The 18171-nt window shown below is 42.9% G+C and overlaps 1 protein-coding gene across 2 annotated transcripts in view; it reads right to left on the reverse strand.

Annotated features, from left to right (window-relative positions):
* CACNA1D (calcium voltage-gated channel subunit alpha1 D) overlaps window positions 1-18171 on the reverse strand; it is a 1365963-nt gene that overhangs the window by 413034 nt on the left and 934758 nt on the right. Inside the window, exons 29-30 of one of the 2 annotated variants that reach the window (XM_078661596.1) lie at window positions 17210-17320; window positions 138-167 (exon numbers count right to left, since the gene is read on the reverse strand). In XM_078661596.1, the coding sequence (XP_078517722.1) occupies window positions 138-167; window positions 17210-17320 (141 nt within the window). The remainder of the gene's footprint in view (window positions 1-137; window positions 168-17209; window positions 17321-18171) is intronic. The other variant, XM_078661595.1, reaches the window with a different exon arrangement.

Consider the following 18171-nt stretch of genomic DNA (forward strand, 5'->3'; position numbering starts at 1 on the left):
AAAATGAAAACACAAACTGAAATATGAAAGGTGTTTGAAAAGATAAAAACAAAAAGGCCAAGTCACAGCAAACCAATCATGTCATGCACAGATTAGTATATTGTAGCACTGCAAGTATCCTCGATAAATTCACTTACTAGCCATCTGTCCTTTTTTTTCACGCACAGCTGATGATATTGAATAGCACAGGAAATTATTTTAAAATCATAAGCATGGACTCATTTAATAAATAACAAACATTGTCTAAAACGAAAAAGAGACTTGCCTGTAATTGCAGATCACAAATGTGTTCACTCTCTGCAGATTATCAAAATGAACCTTTTACCGGATAAAATAATTTTACCAGGAGATAATCATCACACAGGTCTAAAATGAAAGCCTTCGGCCATATTCCAGCTTGGCCCTTCGCAAAGGTCACAAAAGGCCAGAAAAATGAAATACCTACAACAGCCATTAGACCATAGCATGTCTAATTTATAATGAGACAGATTGAAGAGCAATACTGGTACTCCAGATAAGATACTTGGTTTGTGGATTTATAACTACAGGCCAAATTTCACTCTTCCTTCTCTGCCATGATCGATAGGTAGGTTTCCCATATTTAAATACACAATTCAAAGCCTAAGAAAAGAGCTGAGATGGATTAATTAATATTCTACAAGACAGCAGTGATACAAGTTGCATATGTCTGGGTGTCAGCCTTAAAAAAGCGAGGATTAGTGAAGACATTCCTCAATGTCCAGATGTCACAGACATCCACTAACAGAAATTTCTGATAGCATTAAATTAGTTGTAGATTTTGTGTAAACATAAAAGGCCCTCAACATTTATAAACAGGATACTCAAAGCACTCTTTGCAGAACACAACACAAAATGCTATTTATCTTGAAGTGGGCTCACTGTGCCACTGGATTCAAGCTATCCTGGCTGATGAGGGGTGAATACCCGAAATCGGTCGAAGGATGCTTGTTTCCCGTCCAGGGAAGACCTGCTTGGCAGTTCGGGCTGGAATATTCCCATGAGGCACAGGGTCAAGACTGATTTGCATATGGCCAGGTCTAAACTTGGCTGACATGGTGAGCAAAAGAATGATGGTTTTAAACCAGATCTCTTGCCTTGGGGTGAATGTTTTGATTTGTTCTGCATTCTGTCCATCAATTGTGTGTCTTTTGCTTTCTCGCCCTAAGTGTGCTGGGTATGCCCAGACATGGGCACCGGGCTCACTGTGCCACTGGATTCAAGCGATCCTGGCTGATGAGGGGTGAAAACCCAAAACCGGTCCTAGGATGCTTGTTTCGGGTCCAGGGAAGACCTGGCTTGGCAGTTCGGGCTGAACTGTTCCGATGAGGCACAGGGACAAGACTGATTTGCATATGGCCAGATCTACACTGGGGTTTCATGGTGAGCAGAAGAATGATGGATTTAACCCAGATCTATTGACTGGGGGTGAATTTTTGATTTGTTCTGCATTCCGTCCATCAATTGTGTGTCTTTTGCTATCAGGGAGCAGCACCCTGGACCCTTCGAGCATCAGACAGTTCTCTGTTGTTCAGCCTATTTGGGCTCAGTTAATAGCGGTCTGTTGTGTCGCCCCGATCTTCCCTCAGTATATTGATACAGGTAGCTATATCCTAATCGCAGCAAAAAAGGGAGAGGTGGGGTGTTTGATGCCCGTACTGGTATGCACTACTGCTTTTATCCGGGGGCAAGCTTGCACTCAGATAGCAGACGTGTTGAGCATCTTACACCTTCCTTCATGGTGTATGCGTAGCAAGAAGAAATAAAGGATCGCCAGATCTCAGTTCAAGGCCAGCTCCCAGGTCTTCTTCTTACTGTAGGGTCAGAACATTCTGGGCTCACCTACCCCAATGGCAGCCCACAGGTCTTGCGGTGTGCTTGTTCTTTAGCTTCAGATGGGTGATAGTAAAGGAATCAGGCACAGGGCATCAGCTCGAGGAAATGCAGGATCAGCTCAGGCCACGCCCCCCAGTATATCTCCAAGGCTGGCCGCCACCCCCGCAGCACAAACAGGCAGCGCAGCACCAGAAGCGCCCGTTCTCACCTCGGAGACAGGATTGACCTGCCCGGCTCACCCATGCACTCCTCACCACTGCACCAGTCCGTATTCCCTCTGTTCAGCTGCAGCAGCTCTCCCAGCTGTCACAGGTGAGGTTTGATGTAGCTCCACACCTTCTTTCACTATTATTAATATTATTAGCTTTTATAAAGCGCATAGCTACCCGAAGGCGTCCCAGTGCTCGCGTTTATACAGGAGTTTACAACAGGCTATGCAACTGGTTGTTGAAAGAGCCAGATCTTAAGAAGTTTCCAGAAGGGAAGTAGATGGGATTCAGCTCGAAGGAAGGTGGGACATTGCATTCCACAGACTAGCCACTTTGTAGACAAATTCAACAGGGATGGGGATCAAGTTCAGACTCAAACCCGCAGCACGGACGGAGCAGTGCCTCATATTTCAGGCCCGCCCGGGCCGTCCGGATTCTCATGGAGGCAGGCGCTCGCCCAGCATGCACCAGCCCAGCAAACCAGCTGCCCGGGCTTAGATGTCCGCCCCTCACCTCAGGGCTCCAAGTGCTCTCCTGCCTAACAGGCGGCGGAGGATGTCGTGGTACGAAGTAGTGGCAATATGGTGCCTCTCAGAGGCAAGGCGCTCGCACTTTGCAACCACCGCAATTCAGTGCAGGCACGCTCCACCAGGGCAGAGTGAGTGCACCATTCATTTACTCACTCAGGCACCCTAAAAGGTTCAGTGTTGAGGGTCAATGGGCTGAGGATGCTGAAGGATAGTGTGTTCAGCCGATGGAGTCTCTCTAGTGAGCGGCCATTTTGCTGAGCGGCCAAGCTCTGCATTTTTTTCTTGTTTTCTGTATCCGTATACCTGCATTGTATTGCAACATTCATATACTTCTTTTTACCATATGTGGGGGGCTAAACTGCTTGTCCTTATGTGCTTCCCAAAAGGCCCAAATAACCGTCCCCCATTCCACCATTCCTAGTTTAGTCTGTTTCATTTGGTGCATTTGCTAGTACACCAAACACACATTTTAATTATGAAACATTAAGTAAGCCCAAAAATAACATGGTTTCTTTACAAAAGTAACATTTTCCTCACTCCAAAAAATGCATGTGTCACATGCTGACCCTGGCTACTTTTTTCGATTGGTTTAGCATAACTAAACAGCTGCCTGTAAATCTAGTCCGACTGGTCGTACCGTGGTTGTTGTTTTCTTTCTTCTTTCTTTAAATAAAAGGAAGAATTAGGTGACTCCGCAACATGTTTTAGTCTAGTACGTTGATTTTCCATCACGTTTAAGGATTTTTTACTCTGGCGAACTATTTACCAAGAGTTATGATTTACGGTTGCACGTTCTATTTAGGCAACCTGATTCGGGGCCACCTGAAATTCGAAATTGATGTCCATGTGAGATCGTTGAAATACGCACGTTGAAAGAAACCTCCACAGCTGGTAAGTCGTGTGAGAAAGAGTGTCTGCAGGTGGCCTTTTGGTGTAGTTGTATTTCATTATATCTTTCGAACTTTGTGGAAACGTCTCCATTTTTGCCTAATTTCCAACCAGGTTTCAACTGGATTAGTACATTTTCCTTGCCATCTCTATTTGGCCTGTGATATCGATAGTCGACAACCCAGCGGCGATATCCTGACCTAGGAACTTTTTGGCAGAGGTAAAGTGACTACATTGAGAGATTGAGTTAATTCCTCCTTTTTACTAAAATGTTGCCCTTGGACCATTGGAATATGTACGATTGGTATGGTGTTAGTAGGAATTGTGATGCATGAGGTGTATGAGATTTCCTGTGTCAAGGGATTCCCATTAGTGCATTGATTGCACGTTTTTCATTTCTATTATTCTAGTATCCTGTTCTACAACTTAGGAGCTCACCAGTTGCGGGGCAATATCTCAGAACAAATTGTTATATATTAGAGTTCATATAATGTGGAACTATAGATGCATATTTAATTGAATGAAATGTATGTAAATGTCACCTGAATCTGTGGACCTTACGAAGATTATGAGGCCCCATATCGAATTCTATATATATATGGAGCATAAAACTTTGGATAATTATTGAAGAGTTCATTAGGTTGCTGATTCTAAAGTTAAAAAAACCTTTTTTTTGTTTGTGACAGATTGGCCACGGGTCATTTCTAAATGTGTTGTGCCCCCCCCACTCCCTTGGCATGAGAGCCCTGCTGACGAAGGTGCGCCCGTAGACCTGGGCCTTGCACCGAAACGCGGGTTGGCATTACGTGTTTCCTGGATCCTGCTTTATCTACCTGGACTATCTGGCAGTGTGCTACGAAGTATCCGCAGGATCCTATTTTTTTTGTCATTCTGGGCATTATGTTGAGGAATGTGTAGACAGTGTGTGGTACATTAGTGAATGTTTGTCACGCTGTCTTGCCCGCCCTGCCGGATCCATTACCTCTACTGCGCCCCGTGGAGAACTCTGAAACAATCTTCCCCGGGCTGTCGAGACCCATTACCGCCAGCCTCCCGCCGCCCTGCTGTTTTCTGCCATCTGACAGCAGGGCCGCCGAGTGGAGTGAGGCGAGGGGCTGCCTACAACTCCCGGCAGCCCTCGAGGTCTCCAGCCCCACCGTCATAACTCCGCGCCAGGAGGCGCATAAAGGTCCTCACTGCTCCCCCTCGCGGGACGCCGGGCGAAGCCCGGGCCAAGGGCGGGCCCGTTGTTGCCCGTTAGTGTCCGGGAGGGACCGGACCGGGCCACCCCCCTTGATTTTAACTATCCATTTTGACACGTTTATGTACTTTGCTGTTGCTTTTAACCACCATGCCTGGAAGAACCAGAAGTAAAACAAAAACAAAAACTGCACTAGCTGTAGCCCAGATCACAGGCCCTATAGATCAATTTATCTCACTGACTAATGAGGCCATCGAGCATAGTATTTCCCTTCTGGAACGTAGAGTATCTTTGGACCTCATCAATGCGAAACGCTCCTCTCTGGGCCTTCTGGCTACTGCGGCCTCTCCCACCCAACAAGCTCCTATCGCAGCAATTCTTCCACCATCCGTCGCGGTAGTTGATATTCACACAGTACCATGTTTAGTGGATTTATCTGTAACCCAACTAGAGTCTGACTCCCTTTTGACAGACGATCTAGAGATTACCCCGGATCTAGAGGCCTGTCAAACACAGACCACACTGGAACCAACTCCAGATAAACAAACTCGGGGACTGAGGGAAGGAGCTATTCCCAAACGAGGAAGCTGCAAGCCATGCGGTAATGTAGTGGCGCTCGACACCCCTTTGGAATCTGGGAGGGATTGGTCCCTACAGCCCATAGAACCTAGCACAAATGCACTAACTCCAAATAACTCTATACCTCCTACCACCATTGTAGAGGAGACAGATAACACATGCAGAGTTTGTAAATCCACTTTGCAAATGCTAACCATAATCAAAGACCTCTTTTCCCAACACTTAAAACCAATACAAATTAGTGTAAGGAACATAGAAGCCCAATTAGCAATCCTTTCACGCACACACCCTACCGTGCCGGCCTCACATCCACCTAACCAAGGGAAGGGAAACCCCATCCATCCCGTTAAAGTTCCTCAACCCCTACAACCTGGTGCTGGAATCAAACAGTCTTCCTTGTTTACTCCACCCATATTGAAAACGAAGGATACTGTTTCATCAGCAAAACAACAACACCCAGTGCCCAACATACAAAAGGCTAAAACATCTACTGATTCGCCCCCGACTGTATCAGGATTAGTACCTGCAAAAATCGCAAAAGTTGCAAATACTGCAAAAACCACAGTAGATATAAACATAAATCAAGTCGCGAAAAATACATCGACGGTCTCACCTTCTAGAACAACGACTGCACAATTCTCAACGGCAGTCAAAAAAGCACCAAGACCCAGACGACCAGTGCACCTCCCCCCGGAGGCAACCCCTTACACGGTCATCCTAACAGGCGTTCCCGAACTAACCGAAGGTATGGATGAAACTGCCCGGTCACTCAAGAATAAGGTCCTGCAGTGGCTAAGTCTATATAGACCACTAAAGCCCTACCATTCTGGTGGGATTTCCACTGTCCACAGAGTAACCTGGATAGGGAATGAGCATAAGTCGATCCACGGTGATTGTATCATAGTAAACTGTAGGGATCCAACCACTGTGGACTATATCTGCTCATGGCCCTCTCTGGAGAAAAAGGGCGTAATTGACGCCCAACATCTTTCTTTCTTTTATGCCCCACGGAACACACATCAATACCCTCCCATTCTAAACTGGCAGCATCCCCAGGAAGGACATTGGAATCAGGTGGGATATAGCCACAATTATGGCAACAGAAATAGGAACATAGACTGGCATAACCACCCCTGGCAACAAGGCAGATCCCACTAATCAATGCAGGGTTGGTAGGGTCTTTCAACCAAAAACAGGTATGACTGCCTGGAAATGGTAGATTGACCGTTAAGGGCTATAAGATCCAAGATCCAGGCCTTAAAAACTACGGTCGCCCCACTAACGCCCGGCCCACAATCATACCTGCCTAATCCTCAGGCCCAACCAGAACCAATCCTGCCTATCACCATCAGTTCCCAGCATGAGACTACCGCAGAATCTTGCACCGTTGTTCTGAATGAAACGACGGCCAATTTCCTAGAAATCCTAATGGGCGCAAGCAACACTAATTTAAAACATCCCCATGATCAGAGTATCATAACTGAAGCCACCACGACCTTATCAGAGCGCTTACCATCTCAACCTCCCGTTTACCAGTCACCACCTGATTCAAACAACTTGAGTTTATCAATAATGTACTGGAACGTTGCAGGCCTGCGCTCCAAGCTGACATCGCAGGCGTGGCTTGAAACAGTAAGGGAACATCAGATACTTTGCCTCCAGGAAACATGGTCCATCACCCCAAACCACCTTGTGGGTTATAGAACTTTCTTTATGCCAGCAATCCAGGGAGCCATGGGTAGACCAAAGGGGGGTCTAGCCATTTACGTTGCTAATACTGTCCCCTCATTATCCATTCGGAAGTTAAAAGATCATCCAACTTTCCAAATTCTGCAAATAAAATTCACCAAAGATTCCACTTACACTTTGATTAATTACTATAACAACTCAACCACAATGGATTGTTTAACAACACTAACTGAAATCACTACCTTCCTAACATCCTTGCAAAATGACTCCCATTCGAACTTGGCATACACAATCTGGGGTGGTGATTTCAATCTCTCACTATGTCCTAACTACAAAAATGGAAACTGTGGCCTCCAAGATGAACACGGCAGTCCTCTGTCCCATTTCGCCCACTCTATCTGTGGCAACAAGTTAAATGAGTCCTTATTTTCCCTAGAACTGGACTTCGTAACTAGTGGAACCACAAAAAGATTTCTCTCCAACTTTCCATGGCAGAGGCTATTCAACCACGATAGACTTCATCCTGTCTTCCCAGAACCTCAAGGGCCAAGTGACTAACTTCGCCACTGGGACTGATCCCAGCAGCGATCATTTTCCGATTAGTGTAAGAGTTAAGCCAAAAATGGTTAAATCACTCTCCTTTACCTCGAGCCATCTAAAACAAAATACACTAACAATGAATAAATTAAATGGCTACACAGTCAAATGGGCCAAGGTAGACCTAGAGGAAGTAACAGAGAGGGTCCTCGGAAAAACTAAACCATGGCTACTTGACTGTCTATCATCAGACTCCACTCCCAAGACAATTGTGAGTAGTTTCCAGAACATCTTGAAGACAATTGAAAAGGAACTTTCTGGCAAATCCAGGAATAATAACCCCACCTCTCCGAGGTGGTTCGATACAGCTTGCCGTAAGGCCCTCTCGTCCTTAAAGGAAGCCCTTCATAGACCTGCGAGAGACCCAGTGGAAATTTCAAACTTAAGGAAACTTTATAACATAGCTAGACGGGAACGAAGACTAGAAATTAAGAAAAATCTCTGGGCTCAACTTCATGATAGCTGCCAGCGTAGGGACAGTGCTCTATTTTGGCAAGTCATAAGATCCCCCTTTTTGGCCGACGCTACCAAGGGGAACCACCTAGATGTCGCAGTCACGGCAGATGATTGAGTCATGCATTTTTCTAAAATCTTTGGTCATTCTCAACTGGACAAAGGAGGAATAGAACATAGTGGTGCCTACAATTTGGAAAATAACATCTACCCGATAAACATCTACTTCAATTGTACGGAAGTCATTAAAGCACTTAAGGAGTCAAAGCCAGGTAAAGCTCCTGGGCCAGATGGAGTCCCACTGGACATTTTCCTTCATAACATCGAACTATGGTCACCAATAATCACTAAGGTTCTGGCAGCAGTAACATCTGCTGGATTGCTACAGTCATGGTCAACGTCAATCCTCCTTCCAATCTTCAAAAAGGGTGACCGGAATGACCCGGCCTGCTACAGGCCAATTTCCCTTCTGGACTCCATGGGTAAAATTGCAGGTCGAGTGCTCTTGGACCGTTTACAACTCTGGGCCCGGGAAAAAAACATCATGACCGACCTGCAATACGGCTTCCAAAAGGGTCTTGGGACTGATGAGCAGGCCCTGAATCTTGCCCTTTTGACTGGAAAGTACGTAGGTGCAAAAGGGGGAAACATCTTTCTTGTCTATGTCGATCTGAGCGGGGCATTTGACTGTGTTCAGCACGCGAAACTTTGGTCAATACTTAGTGATCTCGGAGTGGATCCACCTCTCATAGTTTTCCTACGGGAACTCTACTCAGACACCACAGGCTGCGTCAGATTTGGTATCAACGGTGAGCTATCCCGCTCCTTCTCAATAGCGAAGGGAGTAAGACAGGGTTGTGTACTGGCTCCCTTCCTGTTCAACCTCTATACAAATGGATTAGAGCAGGCCATGTTGGAAGGGAGCCAGGATCTACCTCAGATAAATCATCGTCCAATACCGACACTGCTATACGCAGATGATTCTGTCATTCTAGCCCGATCGCTGAATCAACTACAAAAACAACTCAACAAATACTGTAGTTTCATGAGTTCACTTGGCCTGAAAATCAACATAAAAAAGACATTTACCATGCATATTGGGCCCAAGGTCAAGCATCCCAAACCGATATTGGTGAACAATGTAAGACTGGAGAAAACCTCCGTCTATCCATATCTGGGCATTCTTGTGGATGATTCCCTGGATTGGCGAAAGGCAACGGCCAATAGGAATCTTCTCTTTCAGCGAGCAACATCGGCCCTGGTCTCTTTTTCGAGAAAGCTAGGCAAACCAGCTCCATCTGAACTCCTGAAAATTTATTACGCTAAGTGCCATAGTGTGGCTACCTATGGTGCAGGCGTATGGGGGTATGGCCATGTAGACCCCATACAGATAACAGAGAACGCCTTCGCTAAATACCTGCTGGCCCTTCCCCAAAGTGCCCCGAACTATGCCTCACATAAAGAACTTGGCATGGATTATATTATAGATACAATCCGTTCCCAACCAATTTTATTGTGGCAACGCATATGGTCTAAACCTGAGTGTCATCTGACACGATCTTTGATCGCAGACTGTATAGCCCTAACCAACTGGCACAAGATTCCCTGGTTGGTTTACGTGCGGAACTTTTTCAATTACCTTGGTCGTAGGTCTTATTTTGACGAACCACCCAGTGTCGAAGACATCTCCAGTAAAGAGCTAAAGAAGATGTGCATGGTCCATCTGAGAGAATTGCGCAATCAGTCGGAGATTGCAAAAACTACGAACACTCAAATCTGCGCAATTCAAATTACCAAAGGCATCCAACCTTACCTGACTTACTATCTGTCTAACTATGAGAAATACCTCCTGACTAGATTCCGTTTTAACACCTTTTTCCGTTTAGTTTCCTTCCCCGAAGTTCAAAACTGGTCTCGCATGCTCATGAATTGTCCATGTGATGGAGTATCGTTACAATCTACAATCCATATTACTTTTTTTTGTAAATATTATAAATCATTACGAAAAACCTGGATTCTCCCACTTCTTCAATCCTCAGGCCATAGATTATGTCATCCTGCCTTTTTTTTCCTGCAGCTTCTGGACTCACCATGTGTCGCGAAGAACATAGCCACTTTTTTAAAAGCCAGTATTAAAATACGGCAAAGTTTGTGATGAATACAACATTTTTTTGTTTTAAAACTGTTGTATCTTTCCTTTACAATTCTTTTATATTTTAATATTTTTAATTTCTTTCTTCTAAAACTTCCTCCACTTTATAGTAGAAATAATTATTATCTACTTAGTACATTGACATTGAAATTGTTTACGTTTATTGTATTTAATGTGTACTTTTTATGATTACAAACAAGTGGTAATCGAATAAAAGTTTATGAAAGAAAGAAAGAAAGAATGTTTGTGTGTGATTGAAAGAAAAGAATATGTGTGTATGCTGAGAGGCGATGTGGGGTGTGCGCATTGTGTATGTATTTATTGATGTATATTTTATGAATTGATCAATTAGTGTATTATGTTACGAAATATCATGGATAAAATGTGCGCAAACAAAATATGACAAAAAGAAAATAAAGATTTTGTACTTTCATATTTGAAATGTATAATACCGTGTGACCTTTCTGCTGTCCCTTGGTGAGTTCCTTGTTGTGTATTAGAAGTATTGGACTCTTTATGGGCCATTGCCTGATCCGCCTGGGTGGACCTTTTCTCTCACAGTACCTTTAAAACACTGCCAGATTTAGAGTTTGGCCGTCAGGAGTCAGGACACTCTGTCATAAATGCATTGAATGATGCTATCAATCGTCGTCTGAAAGCTTCCTCTAACGGCCCACAAGAATATCAGCTGTTGGAAGAAGGGCATTACAATGCCCGTCCTATTTAATGTCCATTGGTTTTGGTCTGTCACTGCCAGATATAAACCTGAAAGTGTGGGACAAAAAAATTGAAATAATGACTCCTCCCACTAACTACCAAGGATAAAACTTAAAGGGTGTCAAGGGTCATTAGTTTTCATGTGTTTCATAAGCAAACTCCCACTTGGGGAGTTTGTTTCTGGAAAACCAAAAGAGTTTAAAAGTTTGGTGGACTGCCGTCTAAACTGATGGTGGCCTTCCACAAAACATTTTGTACCTTGAAGGGAACCAGTGAATGATGGTTCCTTGCAATGTAGAGAGAGGGTCTCTGGGTCAGAAGTCAGGTCCAAAATTGACAAGCCACTACTCTCTCCTTCAAATTCTAAATCAGGGCCTGATCTAGTACTAAAGCTATGACACTAGAACCTATACACAGATCTATTTTTTTGTAAGTATGTTTACGTATCATAGGATTACCTCTCACTAATATGGATGAGTCACTTATGAACATATTTGAGATTAGAGGAAAAAGTACTAAAATATTCTACTTCTTTGTACCCCAAAATATGTCTTCTTGCGCCTTAATAATGTTGCCCGGTCATTTAATTCCTTAGGAGGGAGTTCATGGATATGAACCAGGATCTTTGACATGCAGGTAAAAATATTCCTTGGTGGAGGGATGTAGTCTTCTTTAATAGCTCAGTCTTGAGATTCCTTCCAATTAATAAGCGGTTTGGGAGAGTTGTGATGTTGAGGAGAATGTTGTTCCAGGTCGTCATGCCTTCCCCTTTTTTACAGTTCTTCCAGTCTAGCATTGCAGACTATTACCGCATGGTGATGTATGCCTGGTTTAGTCATTTTTCCAGAAAGGCATGCAGGGGTTACTATTATCCTTGTATTTGATGCAGCTGGTCTTGAAGAGAGAGAGAGAGGTTGAGTATGATATTCTCAGCACCCATTAGGTTGATCTGGGAATCATCCTAATTCAAAAGAACATTACAGACCTTGCAAGGATCCTGCCATGTATTTAGAATAATTATATTCAGTATTCAGCATCCCTTGGGTTAGTCAAATAAGTGAACTGTCTGTGTGAGCTTGTCACTGACCTTGCATAAACCATACAATTGTGCATGTCCTTTGTTCACATAGGTGTGAACAATCACAAACAACTGATCTCCAATCTGACATTTCAGCAACTGAGTACCACTGTCATGTAGTTTATTGTTTCACTCTTGACCAGATGACCAGAAGCTCACTAGTTCTCTCTTGGAGGTGGCCTGGATGTCTAGCCTTTTTCAATGTAATACCTGTCCTCCATATCCCACCTCGCAGATCCCTCTCGAAAAAGCTCATGGCTAAGCAAGGGGATGAGACACAAAATATGTCCACTTCCCTGGAAACAAGCAAAATGGTTCAAAGTAAAAGTGAGGTACAACCTTGCTGGGACAAGCCGTGAAGGTATGTGTGAGAAATTCTCTTTGTACCAAGGCTAAGACTGCCAGGGAAGTGAGATTGGCATCATCAAAGCGGTGCAAGAGGGACAGCGGTTAAATGGAATGACTGGTGCAAAAATCCTACAGCACTTCATATTCATCAGTTGACACAGGCCCCAGATATTCAAAAAAGTATATGTAGCTTTGGGAGGCGTTAGTCTGCTGGAGGATCTGGCACCCATGCATGCCAGCTTTATTGGTACAGAATGCATGAGCATGCCAGGGGCTTAAGATAGGAAAGGTAAAATATGCAGCAATCGAAACATCAGCAATTGGCTGCTGTAGATCCCAAAGAGAAAGTAAGCGGAATGTGAGGCAGGCATCAGTGGACCAGGATCTACAGGCACAGAAAGGGTCTGATTTAAAGTTTAGTGGACAGAATACTCCATAGCAACAGTGACAAAATACACTATATTCGGCCTCCCTGCCCAATTTTAAGAAAACCCCTCTTCTATGTAAGTATGTTGGAAGTTATCAGTAGAGATGTTCAAGTCTGCCATAGTCTCCACTTTGTTAGGGATAGTGTTAAGGCTTCATTCGTCTAAAAAATAAACCAAACTATTGTCTGTGTTCTTCCGAAATGGATCTGACATGCAGGAGTCTGTGAAGTGCTATCGAGGAGTTAGTTTGAAAAGATAAGCAAAACTGGTCCTCAGTCATTGACTTTATTGTTTTCTTCAAAGTAGTGAATTCAGCTAGGATTTCCCTTGATCTTTTTGAGTTTTACATGAATCTCTGGTAATGTAGGGAAACTCTATCAAGATGTACCATAGGGTGTTTGTCACCAAGGAGAGATAAATAAAGACTCAAAATAAAAGACTCAATACCAGCACTTTTAAAATCATGCAGCCCCCAGTGACAATTTTCAAAGTCCACATAATTAGCAAATGCCTGTTCCGCCTTTTTCTCAAAGTGCTGTAAATGCGTTAAATTGTCCCTGGTACTACACCCCAGTCAATTTGTGCCATATTCTCATGCTGACACCAAATGTTTTTGGTGTTGAGGTGTATGCATTAGTGAAAGCCAAGTTATCTGCATTTTAAAAGGACGTCCTTCACTGTATTCATTCAAGGCGTGAGTCATAGACATAATGTTGGTACACAATCACAAAAAATGACCTTAGTTCAGACTATGTATGGTGCGGCTTGGAAACTATTAGAAGAGTTATTTGTGGGAGGGGTGCTCTCCCACTTTTTATGGTGGATCTGGGCAAATTATGAATATTACTTTGATTAGTGAGGTGCCCTGACTAAAGCCCCCTCATTGATAAAACTCAATAGAAATTACCAAAATACAAAATGTCAGTGCCCCTCAGCAATGGAGAGGCTGTCAAAAAGGTTCCTCATTTAATAGAGAGAGGGGACGTCCTGACATGTCAAGGTGATGCAGTGAGATACAAAGGCAAATTCTGGGTGTCTGGACCTTCTTTAATTTGCTAGTGCAGTGCAGAACTAGTCTATTTAGTGTCAATCACTCCCTCATTGCTGTGAGTCCATGTACATTGAGATAAGACAAAACCTTGATACTGAACAGTGGAATTCCAGGCTGTGATTTATTGGCCATACAAATCCACGGGACCTGTAGACCCCCAGTAGGCTGGAAGGTCCTGCAATACTTGTGATGCCTGGAGAGTCTCAGAAAAACAAGTGTTAAAATAAGCCTGTCGAGAGTGGAAAACTATTTTCCTAAAGCCATGTACTAGATTTGTTGCTGTGGAGAAACAAAGATCCTAGGCGGTGTACTAGATTCCAAAGCATTGGAATGTTCCTTGAGTTTCTCTTCATTGCTATCCACAAAACCTATGGTGTGCTTGATATAAGATATCCAAAAACCTGTTGAATAATAAAACACCTGATCCCAATTTTACAAACCTTTTGGGGAGGGAGGCGCCAAACTTTTTAAGGAGAAATCAACCATGTTGCTTGAAGTATGTGAGCAAGAAAATGTAAAAACAAATGTCATGGTCCCAGTCAAGTCATGATCCATACTCTGCAATAAACCCAGCACAGCCTCTTCCAGTAAAATGCTTTGATTCACAAAGACACCTGTACCATTTTGGCCTGGGTGCTTAATTTCCCTGAAGGCCAAGTTTTCCATCCATAGAACAATGCATGACAAAAATCTGTGAAGCACAGTTATTAAAAATTGAAAGCTGTCTGGGCTGCTGACTGACAGATACCTCAGCCTCCCAATCAATTTGTGGTTTTAGCATGTTAATGTATTTAAGTTTACACTTTTCCGTCTATACATCTGGACCTTTATTAAATCAGAAAACTGAGATATATAAATGGTATTTAAGAGTCATTAATATGGTCCACATATGCAATTGCATTCCAGAAGAAAATCCTACTAAATCTTGAGTACCTAATTATGGTGACAACTATATTATACCACAGATTCTACATCTTAGAAACACCCTCTGGCGCCTGACTGGATTCAGAAACATTTTGTAAACAGCATTGCCAGTTTGAGCATCTGGGATTCAGGCGCGACTCTACCTGTGCGGGATGTGATGACTGGTGCACTGATGTCGGTCTAGATACTTTTTCCATTCCCCATTGTGATCAATGCAGAGGAGCCAAGAAAGCGTCATCAACAACAACAAATACAGTATGTGAAATGTTTGCATACATTGGGATCTTATTAATCACTCCTCTAATTCATCAGGATAGGTAGGAGAGAGGAAAGAATCTGCAGGAAGGTACAGTATCCTCCAGAGATATCATAACTATACCTAAGTAGTTTATCTTTAGATGGATACCTTTTCCAGCAGATTCTTCACCTTATGACTGAGTCCAAAAGCAATACCCTTCAGGAGATGGGACAAACTTGTGCCAATCAACCAAGGAAGTCGTTCAATAGAGCCCTGGCAATAATAATATCATGGGCTCCAATTAAAGCAAGGAAAATGGTCTCCACAACCTTCCGTTAGGTAGTAAAATGTAACCATATTTGGGGTAAAACTGTCCCCTCGCATTTCTGGACCATGTAACACTGCACTTGCTGCCATGTAGAAAGTCATACGCCTGTCTGACAAAGTATTTGCCACTGCAGGCCTGAGCTGTGAGGCAGAAATGTTTAGCAAAAGTATGTGAGGATGACCATGTGGCCATTCAGAAGAGGTCAGCTACTGAAACGCTTCTGATGAGAGCTGTGGAAGCAGTTGTGCACCTTGTAGAATGGGCCAAATGCCGTCCAGAGGTTCTTGTTTGGCTAAGGCATTGCAGATCTTGGTGCAAAGGGTAAATCAACATGAGACAATGAGCTTGATTACCACCTTGCCCTCTGGGCTCTGACAAAGAATATACAGAGCTCATTATCTACTATGTTTTGTCATTTACAAGCTTGGGGCCTAGTCTATGTAGTCACTCCTCCTGTTTGGTGAGGTCAGGAGGATGAGAAAGTAATGCACTGGCCCATATGAAAGGCAGATACCCCTTCAGAAAAAATGACAGGCAGCTGCAAATAACTAGTTAACCCAGGCAGCATACAGTGATGCATGGCCAGGCCGAGTGGACCAGAGGTTCATCAACCCCAATGGCTGAGGTTATTTCCACTAAACACAGTTTCATATATCAGAAGTAAAACCGGGCAACTGTGCATCAGCCCAAATGAGGTTGCCATGAGGAACTTTAACACAAGATTTAAATCCTACTGAGAAACAATAAACCAAGTCGCAGAACACAAGTTGAGTAAACCCTTCAGAAAACACACCACTGGGGGCTAATGTAAGAAAGAAGGCTGGTACATGAGACACATGAAGGAAGTAAGGACAGGCAAATATCCTGTCATTTCAAAATGAAGGTCACACTCATGATCCTCTAAAGAGGGAAGTCTCAGTGCACCCATTAGTATGATAAGGGTGACTGACATGTGTGGCATTCCCAAGAAACATCTCCACTGATAGGCCTATCTTCAGAGTCAACTCTCCTCCAAGGAAAGGGTCAATGACCACATCCTACACGGTCTGTTGATATAATGCACAGTGATGTACTTGAATGAAGCTCCCTGAGAAGGACCAGAGGAAGGCCTTTATGGCTAGACAGACCGCCCACAGCTACAATACAGTAAAGTGCACCCAGTGCGCCAGTGTAAAGATTTGAGAAAATCTGTGGGTGAAGGGATTGGCACTTCTAAGTATCCTAATACAAGGACATTTGAGAAGCCCATTACAATTTAGTGTGCTGGCATATTCCCAAGTCAGTTTTTCACTGATTTTTAGACAAAATGGGCCATATTAGATTTTCAAAGAATATTGACTTCAGCAATATATAATTTTATATTAGAAGTGAGATTTTCTCACACGTTTTGTTCAGTCTTCGCCTTTTTTGCTGGATTCAAAATGCTCTGATTCGGACATGGTGCACTGTGATGTGGTCTAGATTAGCGTCCCATGCCTCTGAGCAGACAAATGCAAATAAGATAGCTTACAAATGCCAAGGAATTAAGAAATGACCCATCCACAGGTTGCTGCAAATGTTTTGTAGGTCCATCAAGGACATTATCTTATGGCATCTGCAAAAGAGATCAAACTCCATAAACGTAGGATGAGACATGCTAGGCAGCTATTGCTAGGAAACAAAGTTTCAGAATCCAGTTTGGTGCCTGTAATATATTCATAAGGTGATACATCTGCAATACGTAGCAGTCATAAATCATACCTAGATGTATGTTATTTGTTCAATGTAGATAAGCAAGACACTGCAAATGTATTCCAAGATATGTCTCTTTTTGTATTATTTACAAGACTAAAAATTGTACAGTTTAACTTCTATTCCATTCAAAATGCCTGTCAACATGGTATTATTTCAGTTAACTTTGCCATAGAACATTGCAAACAGTATGAACAATTTATTTCATATGTACCTTAGGTTTGAAAGCTATCAGTTTTAAAACCATCTCCACAGTAAACACACCAGTGAAGACCATGTTCAAAACATCCATCACATCGTTAAAAATCTTAGATTGTCCATAGTGCTGCAAGTAAAAATCAAATTACTGTGTTAGGAAAAACAAATGGAGCAGCAGTTATTGCGAGGGCATTAATTTATTAAACCTATATCATTCTTACTGAACAAAATTAAACTGGGAACAGTAGCAACACATCCTTCATTACACATAGATATTATATTGATTGTTTCCAACTTGACGTGGCTTTTCTTTTTTAAAACTGACATCACTTAAGCAGAACAAGAGTAAACGGGATATTTTTTTTAATGGTAATAAACTGGCCATCACATATACAATCAGTCAATAAATGCATACTGCTAACCAGAAGTTTTCATGTAAAGTACGATTCTCTATCCAAAAGGAATCATTATCACCAATGAAAGGGGACATAAACTTTGCAAAATGATGTGCATCTTCAAGAGCATTCACTTTTCCAGCTTTTCAAATTTCCTCCTACTCGTCCAAGAGAAGTGTAAATTCAGTTCTGCTCAAAGTTAGATATATAATAGTTGGCCATTGCCTGTGTTGACAACTGCTAATTGCTATCAAAACAGTGCTACCTAAAAAGACCTAGAGAACTGACATGAAGTAATGAGATTCAGCAAATCTGGTTCTGATTTTATACAGATGATTGGGTCAGAACGTTACTGCGACCCAAGTACCAATCTTATAGATCTAAACCAGCAATATCTGCTTTGTATATTAATGTAAGTGCAACCCAGGCAACCGTTAACCTGGCTATCAAAAACATACATCACTGTCAAAGGAATGTAGGAGGAGGGAGAGAGAAGCCTCTCCCTTACCTGAGAAAGAGTGGAAGTTTTTTTGTCCTTGTTCAACTTTTATGGATGGAGCTTCCACTTTATCACTCTTACCAT

The sequence above is a fragment of the Lissotriton helveticus genome, chromosome 9 (assembly GCF_964261635.1).
Source record: "Lissotriton helveticus chromosome 9, aLisHel1.1, whole genome shotgun sequence".
NCBI lineage: Eukaryota > Metazoa > Chordata > Amphibia > Caudata > Salamandridae > Lissotriton > Lissotriton helveticus.